General features: G+C 39.7%; 2 protein-coding genes across 6 annotated transcripts in view; one reads left to right on the top strand and one right to left on the bottom strand.

The window, feature by feature from the left end:
• LOC129779208 (nuclear receptor coactivator 1) overlaps positions 1 to 18,637 on the bottom strand; it is a 530,617-nt gene extending 511,980 nt beyond the window's left edge. For 2 of the 5 annotated variants that reach the window (XM_055786547.1, XM_055786536.1), the window contains exons 1-2: positions 18,148 to 18,637; positions 17,296 to 17,691 (exon numbers count right to left, since the gene is read on the bottom strand). The gene's annotated coding sequence lies outside the window, so the exon portion shown is untranslated. The remainder of the gene's footprint in view (positions 1 to 17,295; positions 17,692 to 18,147) is intronic. The other 3 variants (XM_055786539.1, XM_055786538.1, XM_055786537.1) reach the window with 3 other exon arrangements.
• Positions 13,633 to 26,649, top strand: LOC129773658 (uncharacterized). The gene is made up of 2 exons (XM_055777301.1): positions 13,633 to 13,941; positions 26,386 to 26,649. Exons 1-2 carry the CDS (start codon positions 13,633 to 13,635, stop codon positions 26,647 to 26,649), a joined length of 573 nt encoding a protein of 190 aa, XP_055633276.1.
• Positions 26,650 to 27,130: the final 481 nt, after the last annotated feature.

Genomic DNA, 27,130 nt, shown 5'->3' on the forward strand with positions numbered 1-27,130 from the left:
CCCACCCCCGAGGAACAGAAATTACACCCAGCATGAACCGACAGCCAGATTTATGCGTGAGTTCAACGTGCTGCAAAATGTTGTTTCTGTAAATATGACATCAGAAGAAATTCGAAGAAGATTAATATTATATTTTAGAGACCAACTGAATGTATAAGTTCTAAGTTTGTATGTTTTATGTTTTCTGTATTCACGTTTAATTTTAAGAAGGCTAACGGGCTTACAGCCTATAGTCCAAATAAACAAATTAAATTATAGAAAGAAAGCAATGGATAAACCCCTAAGCCAAGGTGTTACGCCACCCATGCCGAGGGTTGAAAGGTATGGGGGGTTTCATCAAATACCTTGCCTATAACGGAGCCCGTGGAACACCGGGGCGCCCTCCACAGTATTTTCCGCCCTTACTTCATTAAGCGGGTCACTGATGTAGCTGACCTTCTTTACCGCGCAACTCGTGGGACTTACATGAGAAAACCTAACAAGCTTTTCGAGTTCCGAGAGCCACTACCTGAATAACGGAGACGAACAAAATGCTGGACAGAATAAAGTTTATTCAGGTGAACCTTCATCACGTCAAAGGAGCAAGCAGCGTCCTATGCAGAAGGTTCATTCACGAAACTTTGGATGTGGCTCTCATTCAAGAGCCTTGGTTCTATAATTCTAGGATTTGAGGAATCTCTACACAAACATGTAAGCTTCTCTATGACAGCACACAAACTGCACCAAGAGCAGCAATTCTTATACGGGATAACATTAGGTATGACCCGATCACAGAATTTATCAATCGTGACATCGTGGCAATACAATTGAAGGTTCCAACGACCCGAGGGAAACCCGTTATCATCGTCACTTCGGCTTATTTCCCAGGAGACAACGTTGAAGTTCCTCCATTTGAAGTTGCTATGCTGATACAACATTGTAAATTATATTAACATTTGTAACAAGGAAACGACCCAACATTTGTTAACTCTATTAGACAAGAAGTTCTTGATCTAACACTCTGCAGTTCTAAACTATCAGATAAGATAAAAAATTGGCATGTATTAAATGAAGAATCTCTATCTGATCATAAACATATAATGTTTAATTACAATTCTGGTGATCTTTTGATCGAACAATTCCGAGAACAACTAACTGGGGTAGTTATCATTCCAAACTTTAGAGAAAATTTTGATATCAGTGGAAAGTATTTCTTCCACTGAACAGCTTGAAATAGTTTCATCAGAATTTGAAGCCAATATTAAATCCACCTTCGAAGAAAACTGTCCACTGAAGCCGGATGCATCTTGGTGCAATAAAAAACTTGAAAGGCTTAGAAAATTGTCTAGAAAACTTTTCAACAAAGCAAAAATTACCTCTGATTGGATAAATTACAAAAACTGTCTAACAGAATATAACGAAGAAATCCGTAAATCTGAGAGAAGGGATTGGAAGTTCACCTGTGAACAGGTAGAAAGTTTACCTGTTGAAAGCAAGACTAAAGCCCTTTCTAAGGATCATACCAACGGACTTGGTAGTCTGAAAAAAGGAAATTTTCCATATACAACCGATTCCCAGGAAACACTTAGTATCATGATGGAAACACACTTCCCAGGCTCAATCCAATTGATTTCCGGACACGCACAGGTCTTCAACACAGCTCAATCTTGTCTAATCAGAGACGAGAATAGAGCTAATGAATTGGCTCGGGCGGTCTTCACGAAGTCAAGGGTTGAACGGGCAGTGGATTCCTTGAAGCCCTTTAAATCTCCAGGACCAGACGGGATTTATCCGGTGCAGTTACAAAAAGCAAGGATATCACTGTCCTTCTTCTAACGTAGATATTTAGAGCTAGTATGGTACTAAGCTACATTCCTAGTAAATGGCGAGAAGTCCGGGTTATATTTATTCCCAAGGCTGGCAAAGGTGACAGAACGACTCTCAAAGCGTATAGACCAATTAGTCTAACATCTGTCATCTTAAAAATAATGGAAAAGGTCATTGATCTGCATATCAAATCATCATATTTGAACAGGAGACCATTGAACAAATTTCAATTTGCCTACCAAGCAAATAAATCAACAGAAACAGCGCTTCACACGTTAATTTCAAAAATAGAGAAGTCTTTTGATGCTAAAGAAATCTCACTTACAGCTTTTCTTGATATTGAGGGAGCATTTGACAATGCATCCTACAGCTCTATAAATAAAGCTATGAAAAAATGTAGTTTTAACATGTGCATCTCCAACTGGATACATGCCATGCTAACCAACCGACTAATAACAGCTAAATTAGGAGGATCTACTCTAACAACGAAACCAACTAGAGGTTGCCCTCAAGGAGGAGTTCTATCTCATCTGTTGTGGTCCCTAGTTGTCGACGATCTTCTTAATAACCTAGCTAAATTAGGATACGAAGTCATTGGTTTTGATGATGACATAATCATCTTGATGAGGGGTAAATGTGAGTATACTATTTCCAATAGAATGCAAACAGCCCTTAACTACACACTCAAATGGTGCAACTTGGAAGGACTTAGTGTTAATCCTTCAAAAACAGTCATAATTCCATTTACCAGAAAAAGAAAGTATAAGATTTCACCTCTTAGATTGGGAGGTGTACAACTGGAGCTTTCAAAACGAACCAAATATTTAGGTGTCATGCTTGATCAAAAACTAAATTGAAACGACCAACTGGAGTATGCAATATCTAAAGCCCAGACTGCTCTCTGGAGTTGGAGTAGTATATTCGGGAAACAGTGGGGACTAAAACCGAGAATGATTCACTGGATTTACTCGGCAATTGTGAGACCCAGACTAACATATGTTTCGCTAGTGTGGTGGCCTAAAACTACACAAATATCAGCTCAGAGAAAGCTCGATAAACTACAACGTCTGGCATGCTTATCAATAACTGGAGCAATGCCTAGCGCACCTTCCAAAGCCCTAGATGCTCTTTTATACCTTCTACCCTTGCACCAATATGTGCAACTTGAAGCGGAAAAAGGTGCTCTTAGGCTGAAACGTATAAAACATTTTCTTGGAGGAGATCTCACACGGCATTTACAAATCCTGAAAGATTTTCAACTGAACACTATAGTAAGCATGAATGAAGACAGGATGGAAACAAAGACTAACTTCAGTGTTCCCTTCAAAGTGATTGAATTCAATCGCAATGAAGGGGATGAAGGTGGTTCCAAAACTCGTCCATGATCACTCGTGTTTTATACCGATGGATCTAAAATCGGTAAATCTACGAGAGCTGGGATTACTGGACCAGGAATCGACATGTCAATTCCAATGGGACAATGGCCTACAGTTTTTCAAGCAGAAATACAAGCTATTCTAACATGTACAAATATTTGTTTGACTAGAAAATACAGGTATGCCAATATCTGTATCTTCTCAGATAGCCAAGCAGCTCTTAATGCATACACATGTCAGTCAAAGCTAGTTTGGGAATGTATTTTATCATTAAAACAACTAGCTGCTATTAACGAAGTTAACCTATACTGGGTGCCTGGTCACTGCGGTATAGAAGATAATGAAAAAGCCGATCTCTTAGCAAGATTGGGATCTTCAACTAAATTCGTCGGGCCTGAGCCATTTTGTGGATTATCTACATTATGCATGAAATCGGAGCCCAAAACCTGGGAAATATCAATGATTGAAGCCAACTGGAGGGCTCTATCAACACCAAGACAATCCAAATTATTCATTACACCTTGTAACAGAATAACATGCAACCTACTCAGCTTGAATAAGGCAGATCTGAGTACATTAACCGGTCTATTGACCGGACACTGTCCGAGCAGGTATCACCTTAAAAAAATCGGAAAACTGGCAGATGATAACTGTCGTTTCTGCAATTTCGAAGCTGAGACTTCGGAGCATTTACTGTGTCAATGCAGTACACTAATTCAGCGAAGACTGCGAATTCTTAGAAAGGGCATTCTTATGCGTAACGAGATTTGATTTGCTGAACCAAAACAGGTAAGGAACTTCATAAAGGAAGTCATACCTTCGTGGGAGGATATGCAAAGTCCTGGTGCGACTCTCACTTATTCCCTGAGTGATGGAACGAACTGACACTGCATACATAGCAAACTGGAGTGCACTACAATAGATCAAACTAATGGTCGCAGTGGTACAATGCTCCTACAGAAGAAGTTCATCTACCTAATTTGCGATGGCACTTCGACGACAACATTAATGGATATATTCCTTCAAACGCCTCTAGTGAAACGGAGATGAGATTTACCGAAGCAATGTTTGCAAATGGCTTGAGACAGATAAACTGTTTTGTCAACACGAATAACAGAATGTTGGACCTGACATTCACAAATCTACCAGAATATCTTGACTTGATAGCACCATCTTCTCCGTTGTTACCTGTTGATGACCATCACATACTTTTCATCTTACTACTTGACGAGAATGACGCACCAAACATAGTTGACGACCAAGATAAATGTTTAAAATTTGACTGTTCGGCATGTGATTTCGATTTGTTAAACTCTGTCCTTGTTAATACAGAATGGGAACGACTTCTGATACAGTTGACCAGATGGTATCAGTTTTCTACGAATCACTCTTTAACGTTTTCAATCGATACATACCTCAAAAAAGACAAGTATCGATCTCTGTTTACAACAAGCCTTGGTGGACTTCCGATCTACGGAAACTTCGTAACCGTATCCGTAAAATGCGCAACCGATATTTCCTTACGAGACACGAACTTGACAGATATGGACTTCGCGAAATTGAGTTGGAGTATAAAGTCTTCCTTACTGCAACTCACGACAACTATTTGCACTGGATACAGACTACCGCAAAACAAAATCCTTCTCGTTTCTGGGATTACATAACACAACGGCACTGCTCAATCAAGTTTGGAGGCAGCCAATCTGTTCGCTACTTTCTTCGAAAGCGTGTATAGCAAAGCACCACCCGTTCAACGACAAAACTCCTTCGAGCATATACCTCCGTACAACATCGATCTACCATGCTTACAGTTCTCACCGGATGAAGTTCAAACAGTTCTCGAAGACCTCGATTCAACGAAAGGACCCGGAACAGATAACTTGCCTCCTGTACTTTTAAAGAAATGTGCCGTGTCGCTCGTGAAGCCTGTCGCTGCTATTTTTAATTACTCGCTCCGGGACAGAGTATTCCCATTTGAATGCAAAATGGCATCCATTGTACCGATCCATAAGTCCGGAAATTACAGCTGTGTCTCCAATAACCGTGGTGTATCCATACTTTGCAGCCGCAGCAAAGTCTTTGAAAAACTTATTCACACAGTTTTATACAGAGCTGCTGTACCGATCATCTCATCAACAGCCAACACGGTTTAATGAAACGTCGTTCCACAACCTCGAACCTCATGTGTTATGTATCGGAAACATCACGAGTGTTGGATTTGCCAAAGCTTTTGATACGGTACCGCGCTATCTCATCATTGTCAAACTGAATCACATAGGATTCCCAGTATGGGTCACAGAATGGCAGCACTCGTATTTATCCGATCACGAGGCCTTTACCATGGTGAATTCCGTGCTTTCTAAGACATTCAACATTCCATCTGGTGTGCCTCAAGGGAGTGTTTTGGGCCCACTAATATTTATTATGTATGTCAATGACTTGTGTGAGCTGCTTTCTTCATCAGAACTTGCTTTCGCCGATGATTTTAAATTTTTCCGGGTGATCGCCTCCGTCAACGATTGTCCTGCATTACAGGAGGATATAAATCGACTGCTAATCTGGTGCGATGACAACGGCATGCGCGTAAACAGCAAAAAGTGTAACACGCTGCAAAAAAGTTATTAGTCATCACTATCACATGGGACTGGATCCTCTGGAACGTGTGAATTCAATTTGCGATCTTGGAGTTACTATCGATTCTAAGCTTAAATTCAACGAACATATAAGTATCGTAACTACAGTACTGGGATTTATTCGTCGGCATGCTTCTGGTTTCACCGATGTGTATTGCCTCAAGACGCTGTACTGCTCGCTCGTTCGCAGTATTTTGGAATATGCCTCCCCGGTTTGGACTCCGTTCCAGGTTACGCAGATCCTTGCGATCGAGCGAATTCAGAAGAAATTCATGCGGTTTGCCTTGCGTCAGCTTCCATGGAATGATCCAATCAACCTTCCCAGCTATCCTGATCGCTGCAAGTTGATCGATTTAGAAATTCTCTCTGATAGGCGTCAAAAAAAAACAGCGACTATTTATCTTCGACCTTATAACTGACAACGTGGACTGCCCCGAATTGCTACAGCAGGTTCTGTGGAATTCCTCCTCGTCGTTTCCGGAATTCCCCATTATTCTTAATTCCTTTCCACAGAACGATCTATGGCTTTAACAACTGTTTTAATTTATGTTTGCGATCGTTCAACAATATTGGTGAGGAGTTTGATTTCACTTTGTCCAAAAAACGTGTTTAGTGTTAGAATAAGGCGTTTAGATTAATTTTGTTTGTAAGAAAACAATCTGTACGACGTAGTCGAAGATGGTGAAATATAAATAAAAACATATCAAGTCATTTTTAACACAACTGCTACCATATACAATTTTACACTTACACTTGTGCTAAATTTTTCGCAATAAACGATCGGTCATTGATATGAAATTTAACGAAGCAACCCCCGACTTGCATATATTTACAATGCCGATTTCCCCCAGGCAGCTTGGTTTTGCTGTCTCTGTTAGGGAACACATTTCGGCAGGAATCAAAGTTCCCCATACTTTCATGTATTTGCAATGTCGATTTCCCCCAGGCAGCTCGATTTTGATGTCTCTGTTAGGGGCCCGCCGCATGTGTAGTCAATTTCGACCAATCAGAAGTGGGTATTTCCGTTAGGATAGGGATTGAGATTTTTCAATTGTTCGATAGTTAGTTTCATGACATATACTATTTTCTTCAATATAAAAAATTGTTATGAAATGCCGAAATCGATTGACGCAAAAATTTCATCAATCCATCATGAAATGACTGAGCAATAAGCGTTTGAAATTGGACAATTTTCACGATTTACTTGATTTTCGATTTTCAATTTGTACCCCAATATGTTCCCGAAAGACGTAATCCTACGTCAAAAACAAATTGTGAACCTATCTGTTGTGAAATCAACATGCAGCAGAAGTCGAATTAAATATGCTGCTGAAAATTGGATTACTCTGGTATTCAAAATAATGGATAATATATAATTCTGTATTTTACTGTAAAACAGTCAGATAGACACAGCTGTATTCATGTCTTTTCTCGGATAACATGAACCCATTTTTTTTTAAAAGATTCACTTGAAGGCTAACAAGTTTGCATCTAATTTTGGAGTACCAGCGTCGTTGATGCTTTAATGAGTGATGCTTTAATTTAAAAGAAAGATTTGGCATTCGAAGGCCTTAATTATTGTACGGGACGAGAGGCTTTCGGTCCTTCTTCAGATAATGGATAGTATCAAAGATTGTATTTTGGTTAATTACGCGAAGACTCATAATATTGACCGTTGAGCAGTTTTTTAATTGCGACGAATCTGGTTTATTTTTTAAAACAACAAAACATTTAATAACTCATTTGGAGGAAAAAAGCAGTGGCGATATGAATCAACCGAAAACGGCTGCCTTGAAATAAGTGATCTATTAACATCAACAGAAAATATTAAGACCATACACTGTCTTTGCGAAAAAAAAAAATGGAGAAATTGCTCTGAGAAAAGCACTGCAGAAATAGTTACGTTATGTTATGATTGATTGTGTTGTTTTATGTGTTCGGGTGATAAATATTAGCAGAACAATATCTCAATGATACATATTGGGGAGAAAAAAAATTATTTGAAAACAAATTGTTTTGAACATATCAATCACGTTTCCATTATATCACGCGAATTCTTTTTTCGAGCGTGATAGACTGCGTTCCACAGCTATAGAACAACTCAATTTTTCTGAGTTTCCAGAGATATGTACGAAGTCGGTTGAATTGAAGTACAGGTCGGACTCGATTATGTACAGACTCGATTATATGTGATTCGATTATATACAATTTTGGACTCGATTTTGGACTATACAGTTTGAAAAAAATAAATTTTTTTTATGTTTCAAATATGACTTATTTCAAGAACAAATGTAACCTTTCAACGTTAAGGTGTAATTTAAGTGACTAATTCATATACAGTGGGGTAAAAATCGTAATTTTTGAAGATTTTGCTTGAATTTTCACCAAGAATTTTTTTTATCCCATTTATTTATTTAAGGCTCATTAGCATTTTAGATGTAACAGAGCCGAATTTTAATCGTGTACATGTCACATGGTTATCATATCTATAATTAGCACATTACACAGTTGCCATTCGCCAGTATTCCTTCTATACCATTACATATGGTACATTTACACAGTAGCCATTTAGGCGTAAGAGTATTCTTTCTGTTCTTCCATTATCCAGTTGGACCACCGGATAGCGAAGACAGTTGATTGATCATTGTTGAGTTATTTATAGAACAACAGCCCGATGTGTCTTGCAGAGCAGAGCAGTTGTATGGATGCATCGATCTTATTTCGACCGTGGATCGATCTCCATCGCTGATGATTGTTGCGTGGACGTAGCTATTCTGTAACAACACAAAGATGGTCAATGAGGGCCCTGAGTTTTGAACTCACGATCGATCGCTTACTAAGCGAACGCGCAACCAATGTGGCTACGGAGACCCCCTTCACCAAGAATTAATTATATCGATATTGCAGTCAAACTAAGATAGATAGAAGTTGGGTGTCAAAGAACAAATTGTAGAGCGGTTAGAGAGCTTCAATTTGATTGATAGAAACAATCCAGTATAATAAAAAAAAATAGGATGACATTAATAATAATACATTAACAACTACTAACTTTTAAGTTTTTTACTTCCAAAATGTTATTAAAATCCATTAATTTAGATGTTCCACTACTATATCCTGTATCAAATTTTCTCATCTTTCAAATGAAAGCAACAGAATCGTCTTCCGTAGCGTACTTTGTAATGTAGAGCCAGTTCGAGGCAACAGAGTCCGAAACAAACAAAAAAAGTTCTATGACTCTGTCATTGTTGAAATTCGAATATATGCGTAGAAGGATTTTTTCCATCAAATATGATCGTCTATCACCCTCTGAGAGAATCTGGATATTTTTTTTTGTTCATGTGAGAAAGGTATTTTCTGACTTTAAGGGGATGAATCAAAAATCAAATTCCTCTTTTATATTCAAAAAAAAAAAAAAGAAAAATACATGCAAAAAAAACAATAAAAAAAAATTTTTTTTGGTTCGATTATATACAGGATTCGATTATATACAGTGAAAAGAAATATAAAACTGTATATAATCGAGTCCGCGCTGTATATGGAGTAGGATATAATAACTATCTTCATTTATAAGATTTTCATTATATAAAACCAGATGAAAAAACTCTCACTTCTATACAAAATTAAGGTCAATTTCACATGAACTACAATAAGTTTCTAACTCGTAGGTCATCTTTGATTCTCAGTCAGTTCAAATATCCCATTCGGGGTGGTTTCGACCCAGCTGCGCCATGTTGTGGTGTGTATCTCGTGTTTTTTAGAGAGTACTGCTCGTTTAAGCTCTTCAAATCACTCATACTGCTGATAAGCTTCATCTATTACTCGTACGATCACTCCTCATAAGTTCTTGATATGGGTTTGATCTGGTAAACGAGTTGTAGAGTCCAGAATCTGAAACCCTTACCTTACCTTCTGGATTTTCTAAATAAAACCATACTTTCTGGATTTTATGAATTGAGGCCAAATTAACCAATCATCACATTGTTTTTGATGCAAAATCAGTACTAAATGATTCTGAAGTACTTCGATGCACTTCTGTCTGTTCATTCGTGTTGACGGATAGCTATCTGAACCAGGCATTTTTGAGAAAATTCTCCCCAAACCATAAAAAATCCCATATCCAAAACTGTGGGTCCAAAAACTAATGTGGAAGCTAACCCCAGGAGTGTTACTATTTCAGCCAGAACTTCAACGTTTTACTATTTCAAGAAATTCAACTTTAATAGAATTTCTTCAAACTAGAAGAACTTACGGAACGTGTCATGTAATTTTTCAACTCGTAACTTTGCAGGCGGCAGTCTGATGATGTTGAGGGAAATATTTACAAAAAGACCTGATTCAGATAGCTTTTCACCAACACGAATGCATAGTCAGAAGTGCAACGAAGTACCTCAGAATCATTTACTGCTGTTTTTGCATCAAAACATTGTGATGATTGGTTAATTTGGCATCAATCCATAAAATCCGGTAGGATAGGGCAAGGTTTGGTGAATAGGGGTTTCAGATTCTGGACTGGTCAGCTTGTTTACCTGCTCAAACCCCTATCAAGAGCTTATGAGGAGTGATCGTGCGAATAGTAGATGAAGCTTACCAGCAGTATGAGTGATTTGAAGAGCTTAAACGATCAGTATCCTCTGCGTAGAACGAAATACACACGACAACATGGCGCAGCTGGGTCGAAACCATCCCGAATGGTGTATTTGAACAGACTGAGAACAGACTGACCTACGAATTAGAAACTTGTTGTAATTCACGTGAAATTGACGTTAATTTTGTATAGGAGTGAGAGTTTTTCCATCTGGTTCTATAGTTATGAAACACTTTAGTTTGTTTTAAATGTTTCGCGCCTGAACACAACAATAAAGTTCAAATGACCAGGCTTATAGATGAAGATAGTTATTATATCCTGCGCCGTATACTTCAATTCAACCAACTTCTTACATATCTATGGAAACTCCGAAAAATTGAGTAGTTCTATAGTTGTGAAACGCAGTGTATAATCGAGACGTTACTGGTTTTGGTTTAACTTGAACAAAAATGAAGCATGCCCATCATAATTTGAAATGATGAGTTATTCAGAACAGCATAACAGGAAAGTGACAAACCCAAAATTGTCTTATCGACAGCGAGAAAACCGAGATCGGGAAACTAATCTTCCACATCGTTCGGCTGTTGCGACTTATCCCTGTGCTGTAACTACAATGTTACAATAGTTCGACAGCAACTGCGCAAATGCAATCGCTACTATCAGATCATTTCTAAAGTTTGTGTTTTCAGACGTCATTATCGCTTCTGAGGTGTAACTTGTTGCTCGCGAGTTGTTTTAAAATAACCCAAAAGCAATTCAAGCTGGATGCTTCCTCTCACTCACTCTCTTTACTCTTACTCACCCAACCACCCCCTATTACCGAACCATCATCATCATCATCATCATCATCATCATCATTACCATCATCATGGCACGTTTTTCGACCAGGTGAAAACAGTTATGAGATTTGGCTTGTTACCAACCAAGGCGGGTGGCTACCAGCCGCCAAGCTCATATGTTCCAGACTTTGCCACCAGTCGTCGTTGACGTCGTCTCCGAAACCACACCAATCCGTTGTGATATCGCAATTTTACACCGACGATTTCAAAACAAACTACCTCAATACCAAAGCTGGTGACGGCGATACGATGCTGCTGCTGCTGCTGCTGCTTGTGTTGACTCCCAAACACACCCACACACATGCGTTACCTTTTTATCAATGTCTCATTTGGTCACTCGTTTCACCTGGGTGTGTGTGTGTGTGTGGGTTAGTGCGGTCCATTCACACACCACAGTCCGATGAGCGCTTGTATACAAACATTTCGCCTTTACGACTTTACCCAACACACACCGCCCGAGTGGTCTACGATTAATGTCGGTGTGTTGTTAAATAAATTACGTAACATTTTTAAAAGATGGAAATAAACATGTCTACATTTTTTTCGCTTCACGGACATCCTTCTAGTTTGGGGTGTTCTAGAATTTAACCCAAAACATTTGGTTGAAATTTTAGTTCCTGCGAAATTTTTACATTTGGATGTGGAAATCAACTAGACTGGAACTACAAGTCGGAAATTATCGTTTCCTTGGGACATTATTACACAAACATATAGTAGTTGGAATTGAATAGTTTTGCTCGGCTCGCGAGAAAAAAATAAAGACGGGAGAGCAATAGGCGCACACACCGGCAGAGAGGAGCACTCAAAGCACCAGAAGAGGAGCATGAAGCTGCTCAATCTCTGCCACTCACGGTTGAGTGTTGTTTGCCTTCTGGGCGAACACATTCTCTCTTCTCATTGGATTATTTATAATACTACCTCCCCTACATGGACGGGTGGAAACGTGTTGCCATATTGTTTGCTTCTTAATTTATTTATTTATTTTACAAGCATCAACAGGCTTAACATGTTTGCCCTCATGACCGAGAATTCATTATTAAATAATAAAACTATATAACTAAATATTAAACCTATAACAATGATAACTACTTAAGAACAGCAAAATAGAGCGCTTTGACACGAACTACAAAGATTGAACACACGACACATACTGGTTATGGGTTCATTGTAGCCGTAATTTGTTCGAGATGGTGGAAGGTTCAAGTAGTTACGGGTACGCAAATTGCGACGACTAATGTTAAAATTGGTTAAGTACAGCAATTCGGGGCAATCGATAATTGATAAAACAATATCAGATACAAAAAGCGCTTTGGCAACATTCCTTCGAGAGCCCAATGAATTCAATCCTATGAGACTACAGCGATCCTCGTAGCTGGGCAGATTCAATGGGTCATTCCATGGCAAATTACGCAAGGAAAATCGAACAAATATTCGCTGAATCGACTCAATATGCTGTACACTATTTTGGTAATATGGTGACCATACAACGCAAGCATATTCTAGAATGGATCGAACCGACATCTGTACCTCTGTGAATTGCTTCGTGACCCGGAAAATAAAGCCGAGGGCTTTGTATGCTTTAGAAGCAATGTAAGCTATATGATCACGAAAGGTTAGTTTAGAATCTAACATAACTCCAAGGTCTTTGATAATGTCCACACGTTTCAAAATTTCACCGTGCAGTCTATATTCAAAGCTTATCAATGTGCGCTTTCGAGAAAACGAAATAACCGAACATTTGGATGGATTTAAGATCATTCTATTCGTTGCGCACCATTCAGCAAAAATATTCAGCTGCTCTTGCAGAAACTCCGCATCTCCAGTGGAATTCACGCGGGAAAACAACTTGAAGTCATCGGCGTAGGATAGCTTCAGGCACTTCAAACGAACATTAATGTCATTAAGGTATAGCAGAAAAATATATGGGCCGAGATGGCTCCCTTGCGGATCACCAGCCGTTACACGAAAAGGAGAAGATATAGTGTCTCCAATTTTCACCGACATAATACGATCAGTGAGAATAAGAAGGGATCATTAGAACCAAGACGTTGAAGATTAACTACAGCGATGTTGTGGTTGATATTGTCGAATGCTGCGGAATATCGGTATATACCCCAACGATTTACTGTCGCAGCTCAAGTGAACGAGCGATGTATGATGTGTACAGTACAAGATTCGTGGAAGTCGACCGTTTAGCCACGAAACCATGTTGTTCCTCGACGATGTAAGTGTTGCAAGCATGGGTGATAAAATCCAATACGATGATTTCAAATAGCTTGGAGATGGTCCAATGGCACACGATTCCTCTATAATTCGTTACATCCTTCCTAGAGCCTCTTTTGAAGACAGTGAAAACAAAATTTTTCCAAACGGTCGGAAAAGTCCCACTCAGGATGGAGCGGCGGAACAAAATACTCAACGGTAGCGAGAGGCCACTGGAACACATCTTCAGCACGATAGATGGAATGCTGTCGGGTCCAGCATTCGTAGATTTCTACAATCTAGACCAGGCATCTTGTACAACATTACGATTAATCGCAGGGCAGGCTCCGACCGATGACAGGCTGGGTACATTTTTAACGGTTGCGGAGACTTGTTCACTATCAAGACTTTCACTGACAAAAACACCACTGAATTGCTTACGAAACAACTCGCAAATGCTTTCTCTGATGGAAGCTTCAGTATCGTTACGTGTCATCACGGTAGGTAAACCAAACTCTTTCCTTTGTTTATCGACGTATTTCCAGAACCCACTTGGGTGAGCACGCAGATTCGTTTGAATGCGATTTAAATAGTCGGCGTGTAAAACTTTGTTCAGGCGGTTGTAGGTTTTGTTCACAAAAGAATACTGACTTCTCCAAAAGTCATTGCGACACTTAGCAAATTATCGAAAGTATGATATTTTCAGTGATTTCAAGCGTTTGAGATATTTATGAAATTTCGACGTATTCGCAAATAATATCCGAAATGATAAACCAACAAATTAAAAAAAAAAGATTGCGTAGTCCTACGTCCTAAGAGGTCGTGTCTCGGATACAACCCCTCGATTTTTCTAATACTTTGAAATATCTAAGGCAAAAGCACGCCTTGATTGTATTCTGAGTGGGAGGTTAAAAAATACGCAGAAGCAGGGTGGCCACTCAATTTCAATTTTTGAATTCCCGCATTTTCCCTGCATGATTTGACGAAATCGACTCTCACAAATGAATTTTTGATTTTTGAAACCCGAATTGTGAAAATATTTTTACTCTATTGTTTATTCAAGGTTTTATGTAAAGTGATAGCCCGTGCTTAATTATTTCATCTGCTATCACGAAAAAAATTACACAGAAAACCTGTCTTGTTAAAACAACGCTGGACAAAAATGCTAAGCAAAAATAGAGGCATATGAGCCGAGAGCGTTATTGCAAATTCAGTGCAACTTTCAACACTTTTTGAGTATTTTAATTTTCTCGTCCATCAAGGTTCTCTGGACGTCTGCCAGCATCTTAATTTTTTTATCCTCAAATTCCGTTGCTTCTTTATTCTGCTTTCCGCCTTCGTTTTGCAGAGATTTCTTTCTCATTTTCTTCGGTTTGTTTCGCTTTTAGGTGCTCCACGTATCTTGGGTGAGTATTTCACCCGTAATGGATGAGCGATTTCCTTACGACAACATCAGTAACTCCTCATGCATTCGTGATTGCATCGTACACGATTCTCTGTGCCGTAAAATATTCCTCGGTTTGGTTTACTATTAAGCACTTTTCGTTGATAGAAAATCCTCTCTTCAATGATGCATTGCCATGCGATAGAATCAGAACTTTTTTCACAAACAAGGTCAAATTTGGAAGCTCCTTCTTTGACTGAGCGATAAGTTCCATCCAAAAATTGTGCAATCTTTGATCTTTTCTTTGATATGCAGATGATATAATTATAGCAGAAAACGTTGAACATAATTTTTCGTACTCATTTTATATTTCTATATTTCATCTGTCCAGGCAAATGTTGTTTACCGACGAATACTATAACTCCATCAGTTTCTTAGCTTTATCCCGACTTTTTCCCGCTTTTCTCGAATGGGAGGCCACCCTGCATAAGCCAACATTAGATCGTGCCAGAAATGACTTGAGAAGCGTTTCAAAACACTCTTTCTTGCATATTTATCCGTGTGTAGTTCCGTGGGGAGCGTTGACTTCTCCACATTCCGACATTTCTTTCTTTTAAATATGTTCCGGAAAGTCGCATTTGGATTCAGCGATATAGTATTCCTGTATAGCGTGTTGATGGAAGTCGGCCTGGCGTAGGTTTCGTTGTTCATCACAATGCAACACGATTTGGCGTGTAACTGCGTGTAGAATTTCCGTGCACAAATTTTTGCGGTGACATTTCGCTTCTCATTCCGATTTGCAACCATCCGCACCTCAATCGTTGCTCAATCATAACTGAGTGGATTTCCGAGCGGCATTCACTTATATACCGATTGGTGTGATTTCAATAACCTGTTTTGAAAGCAATTTTAGAGCTATTGAAACAAGTTTTTGTTTAAAAAAGTAACAAGCATATAACGCATAGACATTTTATCTTTCGAATAAAGTGTTTATCATACCATTTCGTTCAGTAGTTTAGGGGCTATTAACACTCAAAACCTCGTTCTCCGGCGTAACGCGTCCGTTTTCGAAACTTTGAACTTACACCCCAGTATAGAAATGAAAGACGTATTCCTACGTCAAAAATGTTTCGTATATGCAGATTTGTTCGCGCATATGAATAATCATTCTGCAGCCCAAGCTCTCATTTATAAACGGATTGATGGAAACCCTCAGACAAGGGTTTTCGTACAGAAAACATCCAAGACTAATACATGACAATGACATTCGATGATCTTCGTACTTCATACTTCGTATATCATTGGACTCTAAACGTGCGTTCTCCTCTTCTGGAAATTTTGTTAATGAGAAAAAAATACATTATTTGTGTCCTCAAGTATTATTTTAACCAACAAAGTAGCAAACTTACAAAATGTTTTTTATCGTAGGACTATGTCTTTGATTTCTATCTAGAGGGGTCACTCTACAAAAAATGGTTTAAGTTTTTAGATTTTTTTTTGCTTGAAACATGAACAGTGAATATAGTAAAAAAGTTAACAATTTGACGATTTATTGGGTATGTTTTCTTTCGATTGCACTATCCACTCGCCTCCTCCCCGACGCAACGAGCAATCTTTTTGCCTAAATTCGGGTGTTAGCTCATAATGTTAGTTGATGCGTAAAATGAATTATTCACCATCTACCGATAATAGGCATTAATTTCATATTATATTGTGTGTTGTCCAATCAATTTGTGCTCAATTCACGTTTTTATCGTGTAGATCTCACTACTAACAATTTGTGTAATTGTGGTCCAGGATGTCGTAATATTGAGTATGTTGTTTGGTTATTTAAAAATGCAATTAATGGATTTAAATGGCTGCTGATTTAGAAGATCGAAAGGGTTACCGGTAATTAAATTCGTATTAGCTTCCGATTTTTTGTTTGAAGCACACAGATTTTTTTTTCGCGAATGATTTGTCGTTCTCCAATGAACTGTTGTGAAACTTGACAGATGAAAATAATACACTTTCAACAAGTTTCACTTACAACTTCACGGTTTAACACGTCAAATGTGGGTGTGGAATTTTTGTCGAATACACCCTTTTAGTCGATAAAGCAAGTTCACGATACAATTTCGCGAGCTAATGATGACTACAGTTATTTTTGATCTGTGACAACGCATAAACATGTGGATCTTTTGGTGTGGATCTTTTTGCACGGCGTTCGATATCACGATGATCTAGTAACACTGTAAAATACCATGAACATGGATTTCTCACTAAAAATCGACTGAAGGCACTCACCCACACATATGCTAACCTCGTATCACCGTGTGTATGTACGAACACAAAGTCGAAGGAAAATGAAAATAACATAACATTGACCAATTTTTTCTCTTTCCGACGTCGAATATTGGACCATTGAAGCTTTCGTTGGGAATGATTGTATCTATGCTCGCAGCATAGATTCCCCCACAACACCACTTACCTTTGCGGTTTATTTGCATGCTATTCCACAGGAAAAGTTGAGGAAATCCTTCTTACTCGCCTCCAAAACAGAAAGTGTATTTTTCACATCCACAAAAATTGCACAAATTGATCACACTTTATTCCGGCTTCGATAATAATGGGCACTTGAATTTCGGAAACTTCCAATTCTGAACTGATAATCTCACTCGTCACAACGTGATTTTCAATCACCGAGATCCACCTTGTTTTTGTTTCTCATTAGAAGTTCACTAACTTTTCAGCGCAAGAGAGGCGATTCGTCAAGGTTGGAAAATATCCCACTTTTAGAGTCTAAAAATTGTCCATCGATGATAAACTAGTTGAAAATATCGCGACAGTGTTGCCAAAGGCTAGAGTGTTATTTATTTTCGAAAACCTGCAACAGAAGAATTTACTTATCTATAATAATTATCACTGCCCAGAATCGTATGATGAGTTTAGCTAAGTTTTTTTTCTTAATCGAAGACATCTAAATCAAAATTTCTGAATCCTAGATTCCGTATAGTATCGTTGAGAACATTCTTTCCAACAATAAACACCGTGATCTTCTAAGTCATTCATTCAGTTGGCCAATATTTTAGATTGGGGATATAAAAACTGAATGACATTGATAATGATGTTATTCAAAACAGCGAAAATGTCATTGCTAGTCGCACTGACACTCTTCGCTACACACAGTCACGCCTACACACGCAAAACTCAAACGTGAATACGTGAATACCACTCGTCGTCGAGATGAAATTCAAAATATTTTCACACAACACACGCCGCTGCCAGAGAGCGGAAAAATCAATCGACTCTAGGTTGAATTTTTCCGCACAATTCCACTTACACCAGCGCAGATAGTAACGAATCCCCTAAAGCACACAGCAGCAGAGCGCTGCTACTTCCAACACATCAAAACAAGAATAACACTGCTTCTTCACCCCCTTCCAACCCTTAACAAACCAAATAATTCACTTTCTTCTCTGATCCACCCCCTTCTCAACAACGACACGGACACTCACTACTCACTGACGGGGTCTATACAAGGACACAAAAAAAAAACGATATCTTTCAGTACTTATTTTGGACCGAATAATTTTCACGCACAAATAACGCAAAGAACTGCGACGCGTACAAACCGTATTATTAACTCAACACGTCGTATTCTTCGGACGCTGAGAGCAGCTGAGAGATTTGCAAAAATGAACGCGAAACTTCCAATTCACACAGAACGCGAAGACGTAACCGAGAGCTCTCCTCGTCGGGGATGTCTTTACCTTCGCCGCCAGAGATAATATTGAGCCGAACAGAAAATTGCGTTTCTTTCGTTGCTCGACAGTGCAGTAGTGGTGGTGCCGGGGTCTGTACCTCGTGTGTGTTGGCGAATCAAATGTTGTTCCGCTGACGACGATTCAATGGGCTCTTTTCGCCCGTTTGGTGGGCACCAACACCAACATCAATGTCTCGTTCACTATTTTGGGGCGAATGAAGCAAATATGGCTGATAACGGGCCAAAATACGCCATTCATTTGACACTTCAGCTCGACTGGGGACACTCAATGGGTGCTGGTTCCAATAAGACGTGGGTAAGCTTGAATGTACCGTTGCACTCGTCAATGAAATGAGATCAACGTGAATTGTAGAAGAACGTATTCCTATAGGACATTTAAATTTGAACATTTTAGTTTGAGAATATTCTTGTTAGATATTTACAGTGGGCCAGAAAAATTCAAATTCAGTTTTCAACAAAAAAAAAAGCCAAAGTGATGTCTTTTATTCAATAGAAACAATAGACAATAGAAAGATAGAAACAATCAAGTTCATCATGCACTTTTGTGAGAAAACTGTAACATAATTTAATTATCATTATCGAGTACAATTATCAAATTTCCGCAGCACAAAAAACATGTTACTTTATTATATAGAATACATAATTGGAATGAAAATATAATTTTCTTTCATAATTTTGACTTCCTGAGTGTGTGTTATTCAACCCATTGCTATTTTCGCTTCAAAACCAACGGAACACGATGCTATATACCTTAATGCGAATTTAAATTGGACTAACAACACTCAACCTTTTGTGAAACATGGCTTTCTCCAGACGACGAGCTGATATTCCACGATTTCAACACGAAATGACTCGTTTGGTGGCGTACAATTGGGGATTCAAAAATGTCACTCCTTCTATAGAGTCACTCTCCCATCGATGACAGGCATTCAAGTTGTCGCTTGCCAGACACAAATCAATGGCAAAGACCTCTACATTGCCTCGATATATATTCCTCCCAGAACTATGGTTGGCCGCCATCAGTTTTTTTTATATCATCGAGGCATTGCCGGAACCGTGGCTAATCTGAGGTGATTTCAACTCCCATGGAACAGCATGGGGGTCACTCTACGATGACAACCGTGCCACTTTGATTTATGATCTGTGCGACAATTTTAAAAACTGTGGAAGCAACTAGGATAGCCAACACTCCTGCACGGACAAGCATGCTGCTCTTCTTCATTATCCCTTGATTGCACGTGGAAGGTAATCCAAGATTCTCGTGACTCAGTCGATATTGCGTATGACCTCACGAAAAATATTGACTGGAGAAAATTTGCGCAACTAATACAGGGTTTTCCAACTTTAAATTCCGAAAGTAAATTGAAATAAAACACACTTAGAATTCGAATTTCGATGAAACTTTTATTTCGAATTAAAGTTTGGTTTATGCCATTATGTGTGAAATACAACATCATTCAAATGTCCACCTAGGGCTACCTCGCACACCTTGATCCGGAACAGGTAATTTTCGATGACTTTTCGGCACATATGGGGCGGTATCTCGGTCATAACTTCACGAATGTTGTCTTTCAAATGTTCAAGAGTTTGCTGAGAGTTGGCATATACACGGTCTTTCGCATAACCCCACAAAAAAAAGTCTAGCGGGTTCAAATCGCATGATCTGGACGGCCAATTGGCATCACCAAAACGCGAAATTATGCGTCCCTCAAATTTCGTTCGCAATATGACCATGTTCGGTCGTCTTGTGTGGCACGTGGCACCGTCCTGCTGAAACCACATGTCATCCGTATCCATATCTTCAATTTGTGGCAAAAAAAAATCGGTTAACATGCGGCCATAGCGCTCACCATTCGCAGTTACCGTCTCGCCGTCCTCATTTTCAAAGAAATACGGTCCGATGACTCCACCAGACCATAATGCGCACCAAACAGTGACTTTTGGCGGATGCAATGGCCTCTCAACAATCACGTATGGATTTTCTGAGCCCCATATACGGAAATTATGGGTGTTGACATAGCCACCGAGCTCGAAATGTGCCTCATCGCTGAAGAAAATTTGATGCGAAAATTCAGCATTTTGCTGCTGTTGTTCGTTCACCCAATCGACGTATGCCCGACGCATTCCATGGTCGCCACGCACTAAATTTTTGTACCAATTGGACTTTATATGGATGTAGGTGCAAGTCCAAATGCAAAATTCGCCACAATGATCTGTTTGACAAGCCCAATTGCTGAGCACGCCGTGGAATCGAAACATTCGGGTAATCCTACACACTGGCAGCAACAGCAGCAATATTTTCGGCCGAACGCACATTACGATGATGCACAGGTTTCACAATATCCGCTACGGATCCAGTTTGTTCGAATTTACGCACTACATTAGCGATTGTGTGCTCTGTAGGCCGTCCATGACGACCAAAATCCGTCCGTAATGCTCGAAAAACATTTGCCGGTTTTTCATCATTTTTATAGTATAATTTAACAAAATTAACACGTTGTGCGATGCTAAAACGATCCATATGGTAAAATGGCAGACATTCAACTAACGATATGACGCTTTGGTTGACAAGTATGTCAAACGGTTGTCAGCGCAGGGCTGTATACTTTCGGAAGCCCGAAATGGAAAACCCTGTATCTGAAGTAATTGTTTCAATGCATGAACTTCCTCCACTCGAAGAGTATAACTTTATATCGAGTTTGAATTACGAAAGCGCACTTCAGGCTCAAAAGGAACGTGTTCCTGCTACCACTTTCCGACGTCGTCCTCCATCACTTTGGTGGGACAAGGAGTGTTCAAAGGTCTACCTTGAAAAATCATCCATTTTCAAATAAATTCAGGAAAACTGTATTAGTGTATTAGTCAAAAGTACCAAGCTCTAGAAGCCAAACTAAAAGGTTTGATTAAAGGCAAAAAGCGTGGATATTGGCGGAAGTTCGTGGATGGTTTGTCAAGGGAGACCGCTATGAGCACTCTTTGGAATACGGCTAGGAGAATGCGTGGATGGAACCATACGAACGAAAGTGAGGAATAGTCTGACCGTTGGATTTTCAACTTTGCAAGGAAGGGCTGCCCCGACTCCGTTCCTGCACAAAACGTCGTACGCGACATTCCACTTCAACGCGATTATGAGAAATTTTCTATGGTGGAATTTTCAATTGCCCTTCTCTCATGTCACAATTCAGCTCCGGGGTCAAGGGGCATTTGATTCAGTGTCCATGGAAATTCTCTCAGAGAAGCTTCATAATCGTGGACTTTCACCAATTCTGAATAATTTCCTGTACAATCTACTGTCAGAAAAGCACATGATTTTCTCTCATGGCAGCTCGAAATCTTTTCGTTACAGTTTTATGGACCTACCGCAAGGCTCCTGCTTAAGACCTCTCTTGTACAGTTTTTACGTCAATGATATAGATGATTGTCTAACTAGAGACTGTACGCTGAGACAACTTGCAGACGATGGAGTTATTTCCATCACGGGTACTAATCCCGTCGCTCTGCAAAAGTCGTTGCAAGATACCATGAACAATCTGTTCACGTGGGCCCTCAAGCTGGGTATCGAATTCTCTACGGAGAAAACTGAAATGGGCGTTTTTTCTAGGAGGCACGAGCCCGCCCAATTCCTGATTCCCCTATCCGGCAAAACGATCCAACACTCTATGTTTTTCAAATGCCTGGGTGTATATTTTGATGCTAAGTGTACCTGGGGGAGACACATTGCATATTTGAAACAGAAATGCCAGCAAAGAATCAATTTTCTCCAAACAATCACCGGAACATGGTAGGGTGCCCATGCAGGAGACCTCATTGAGCTTTATAAAACAACGATATTATCAGTGTTAGAATATGGCAGTTTTTGCTTCCGATCAGCTGCCAAGATTCATATTCTCAAGCTGGAGAGAATACAATATCGTTGCTTGCGTATAGCCATGGGGTGTTTGCATTCGACACATACGATGAGTCTCGAAGTCTTGGCAGGAGTATCTCCGCTTACTCTTCGGTTCACAGAATTATCTTACAGATTTCTCATCCGTTGCAAGATCATGAATCTATTGTTGATTGATATCTTCGAAAACCTACTCTTGCTAACTCCTCAGTCAAGTTTTATGTCCTTATACCATGAGTACCTTACCCATAAAGTGCACCCTTCATCGGGCATCTCCAACCAAGTTTGCTTCCCATTATTTGGAATTCCTCTGTCTGATCAGTCTGAATTTTTTTACCTACATAACGTTCAAACGTCCAAAATTATGCAACCGACACAACGTTCAAAACACCCGAAATTATGCAACCAACATGTCTCTTATAAACGGGAATGAACACTTTCACTTCACGGAGTTCATTTTTACACGCAACTGTCCGTGACAATGATGATAGACACAAAAAGATTAAGTGAAGTGTAAATTGACGTGAAAGCGTACGTGACAATGATGTTCGTGATCAGGCCCAATATTACATCTCATCATAAAATGAAGTTGGAAGGTGTTTTCTAAGCCGATAAAGAAGAACATGAACGAGAATATATCTTTCTCTGTCTGGGCCGTGTATTTGGCAGACTATACGGAAAGTTTTCATTTAAATGTGTCTCCTGTTTCGCTCCCTCATATTGGCTGTAGCATATATATTATACAAATGATATACATGTGTTGCGAGTAATCGGTTACATATTACTGACATAGTTATAAGGCAAACATTATCGAAATATTGAACTCCCGGCCCCATCAGGCTGACGCCATATGAGCCTTAATAAAAATATATATTTTGGATAAAAAAAAATGGGACAATTGAGCTTGATGTTGTTTTTTAAAAATCTGGGAATAAACAATAACTTTTTTTTGTGTTTTCCCGGAAGAATAGGCATAAAAACAACGTTTTATGAAGAAAAGTGAAAATGGTCGAAATGACATGGGATAACTATGCGTAGAACGGCAGTAGCCAGTCAGTAATTTTTCTCAAATATTCATAACTTTTGAACTACTGAATCGATTTAGATGATCGATGAATCAAATTGAAACCAATTAGCTAGACTTTAATAAAAAAATATTGAACTTGCAAAAAAGAATTTTATTTTCGCTATTATTGATTGTAGTCATTTTTGATTGTTTTCATGGCTTTGGACTAGAGGGTGCTATATATTTTTTAAATATTTTTTATGGAAAGCTGAGAGTCATATCTCGATATCAGAGATGCAATTTTAAAAAATTAAACTCAAGCGCAGCGCTGAGTTTGTTTTCTGAAGACTGCTTATGCAGAAATGCTCAAGGACGCATCAGCCGCTCATGATGAAAACCAATTTTGGGTTTTGTCAACTCAAGAATGGGACTCTGATTCTGATGAGGACCACACTACGACTGATGATTCTTCAAAAGGAAAACTCTCTTCACCAATGATGCACCGTAACAAATCTAAAATGGTCCTCAGAAGATAGTCTAATTCCAAGGGTAATGGTAAAAAAACGAATCCGAAGGCTCCTTCTCAGCTAGTTCCTGGTTACAGTTGCAGATTATACGCCGTTACCCAGAAGAGAGAAATAAAAACGCTGCTCCTTGATCTTCTTTTAGAAAATTCGCGTCCAATCGAGGATTGATAGCTTTTTCGGACATTGTGGACTTCATATTAAACACCCTCAATATTCAAGACCCCCTTAGAAACCTTATTTCTGCCTTGCTTCCATCTCTGAAGACTTATCTTAGGCAATTGCCAAGATTTTCATTGTCCCCTCTATATCTTCCAATTAGACGTAGTCTTACGTCAAGACCATAGTTCGATGCAGCAGTTGAAAGGCGGTCAAGATGTGCTCGAAAGACACAAATTGTGCAATATGAAGCGAGATATCAACGAATGTTTCGCATATTTCGTTCTACGCTTGCGACAGCAGCTCATGGGTTGTGGTTTGGATAAATATTACAACATAATTATAATGGTGATGGAGGAAATATTGTTACTAAGCGTAACTGGCCAAGGTTGTTCTTCCTCAGAGCTTCGCCGGAAGATCTTTGAATGAGGCCATTTACGCTCCAAGATTGAGATTCCGTTAGAGCTTTTTTTTGGGAGTTCAACTTAATTCGTTGCATGAAAAACACATTCATTAGAATAATAAAATAAATAACTGCATTATTCAAAATGTTGACCATCACTAGCCTTTACTCTTCCCCATCTTTCTGGCAATTCACGGATTCCGTCGCGGAAGAAGCGTTCATCTTTTGAAGCTAAGAATGAATCTAGCCAATTTTTGATATCCTGTTCTGAAGTAAAGTGTATTCCACTCAAAGCGTTCTTCGGCAATCGAGCCAAGGTGCAGTCAGGAGGGACAAGGTCTGGGCTATGAGGCGAGTGAACTAGAATTTCCCACCAGCTATTTTCCAAATAATTTTTTACACGAACAGCAACCGGGCGTTGTCACGATGGAATATTATCGACTTGATTCTGGTAGCATAATCTGATCAATTGTTGCCTGTAAACCTGAATTGTTGTCGTTTGACCAGGTTTTAGCATCTCATAGTGGATAACACCCTTTTGATCCCACCAAATACAGAGCATTGCTTTGGCACCGTGGATATTCGACTTCGGCGTTGATGTTCCTGGTTGGCCGGATTTTACATACGAGCTTTTGCGTTTCGAATTGTCATAGTGAATCCATTTTTCGTCCCATAAAATCCTTGCTTTTGGATGTATCCTGCGGCTTTAATTTGTTTAGAAATAGCTTGTCGAGTTAGTCCCAATAAGTCTGTAGGTTCTATTTTCATGGTGACGAATCGTGACGTGACGAATTAGAAAAAATGAAGGCTCATTTGCGTACACTTGTCTGGTGGTTCGTAAAGCCTTGTCGCTGATGTACATTGGTATCTGCTCCAAATCCACCGGAGCCGTTATTCAGAACAGAACTCCAACTCAGCCTAGGCAACTGAGTGCAATTAATGTGAATGGAAAAATCTTTTGGTAATTATAGACTATTATAGCATCTAAGTCATTGAAATTAACAGCATCACTATAACATCCACCATTGAAGAGCTATTGGGCCTGATTACGAACGTCACTTCACGGTGAAAACGATATGAAGTGCATATAGATTGCATACAATTCATTTCGTTTTCACCGTGAAGTGACGTGAAGTATCGTTGTAGTGTCCCGTACCATATCGTGTTGACCGCAGAAGAACGTCGAACGCCAAAACTATTTAATTTTGAAAAAAAATATACACACAACACAAGAGTTTGAAAGGACTGGCAAGTTCAGCTTCGTAAATATCTGATGATATATCATGATGTCGCTCATTCAAGCTCATTCAATGACTGGATAATGCGTATCATCGGTACTCACCGTACCTGCAGGTATAAAATAGACCCCAATAGTGATTGTAAGCCTCTTATCCAGTAACTCCTATCCCTACCTTCCCGTGGTGCTGCCTGGGGTACGAGTAACCACAGTGAAGATCGTCAAGTCCAATAGAGCGCCTGGAATAGACTGTATTTCAGCCGAGATGCTCAAAGCTGACTCAGCCTTGTCAGCCCAGATGATGCATCAGCTATTTGGCAATATATGGGAAACCGCAACTTTTCCGGTGGACTGGATGCAGGGTATTTTGGTTAAAGTCCCTAAGAAAGGAGACCCAACTGAATGCGGGAACTGGCGCGGCATCACACTGCTTTGTGTTACTCTCAAAGTACTCTGCAAGGTAATCCCTAACCGGATTCAGGAGAAAATCGATGCTACTCTCCGGCGGCAGTAAGCCGGATTCCGTACCGGCCGATCATGCGTGGACCATATCGCAATGATCCGTATTATTCTGGACAGATCAACGAATTCCACGTCTCTCTCCTGCTGGTGTTCGTTGATTTTAAAAAGGCGTTCGACCGACTCAACCACGAAAACATCTGGGCCGCGCTCAGGCGTAGAGGAGTCCCAGAGAAGCTAGTCCATCTTATAGAGGCTCAGTACGAGGCGTTTTCGTGCAAGGTATTGCACAATGGCGTCTTGTCCGACCCAATACGGGTTACTGCCGGTGTGAGACAAGGCTGCATATTATCACTGCTACTGTTTCTTATCGTCATATACTAGTGAGGAGCTATTAACAGGAGACCAAACAGAGGATAGCCTTGGAATCCTTTAAGAATGGAGCACATAAACGACTTGGAATTAGCCGACGACATTGTTTTGCTCTCCCAACGTCGAAGTGATATGCAGAGCAAGCTAGACGACCTCTCTGAGAGCTCCCAAGCAGCAGGTCTCGCAGCAAATGTCGCCAAAACTAAATCCATGGTAGAGAACATTGACAATACCTCTAGCTTCACAGTAGCGGGACAAAGAATTGAACAGGTGGAATCGTTCCAATACCTTGGGAGCCAAACAACGCCGGATGATGGTACCAAGACCGATATAGCCACACGGATCAGAAAGGCCAGGGCTGCCTTTGCAGGTCTACGAAATATCTGGCGCTCAAACCAGATCACTCTAGATACAAAAACCCGAATCTTTAATTCGAACGTTAAATCCGTACTGCTGTACGCCTGCGAAACGTTGTGCGTCTCGACGGAGACAA

This window comes from Toxorhynchites rutilus, chromosome 3 (genome assembly GCF_029784135.1).
Source record: "Toxorhynchites rutilus septentrionalis strain SRP chromosome 3, ASM2978413v1, whole genome shotgun sequence".
Taxonomy (NCBI): domain Eukaryota; kingdom Metazoa; phylum Arthropoda; class Insecta; order Diptera; family Culicidae; genus Toxorhynchites; species Toxorhynchites rutilus.

What these genes read in the sequence shown, in the direction of transcription:
- LOC129773658 (XM_055777301.1), top strand. Translation starts at nt 13,633, where the DNA reads ATGGAGCGGCGGAACAAAATACTCAACGGTAGCGAGAGGCCACTGGAA. An exon ending in TATCGTTACGTGTCATCACG is followed by an intron (nt 13,942 to 26,385) that starts GTAGGTAAACCA and finishes TATTCTGGACAG; the next exon opens with ATCAACGAATTCCACGTCTC.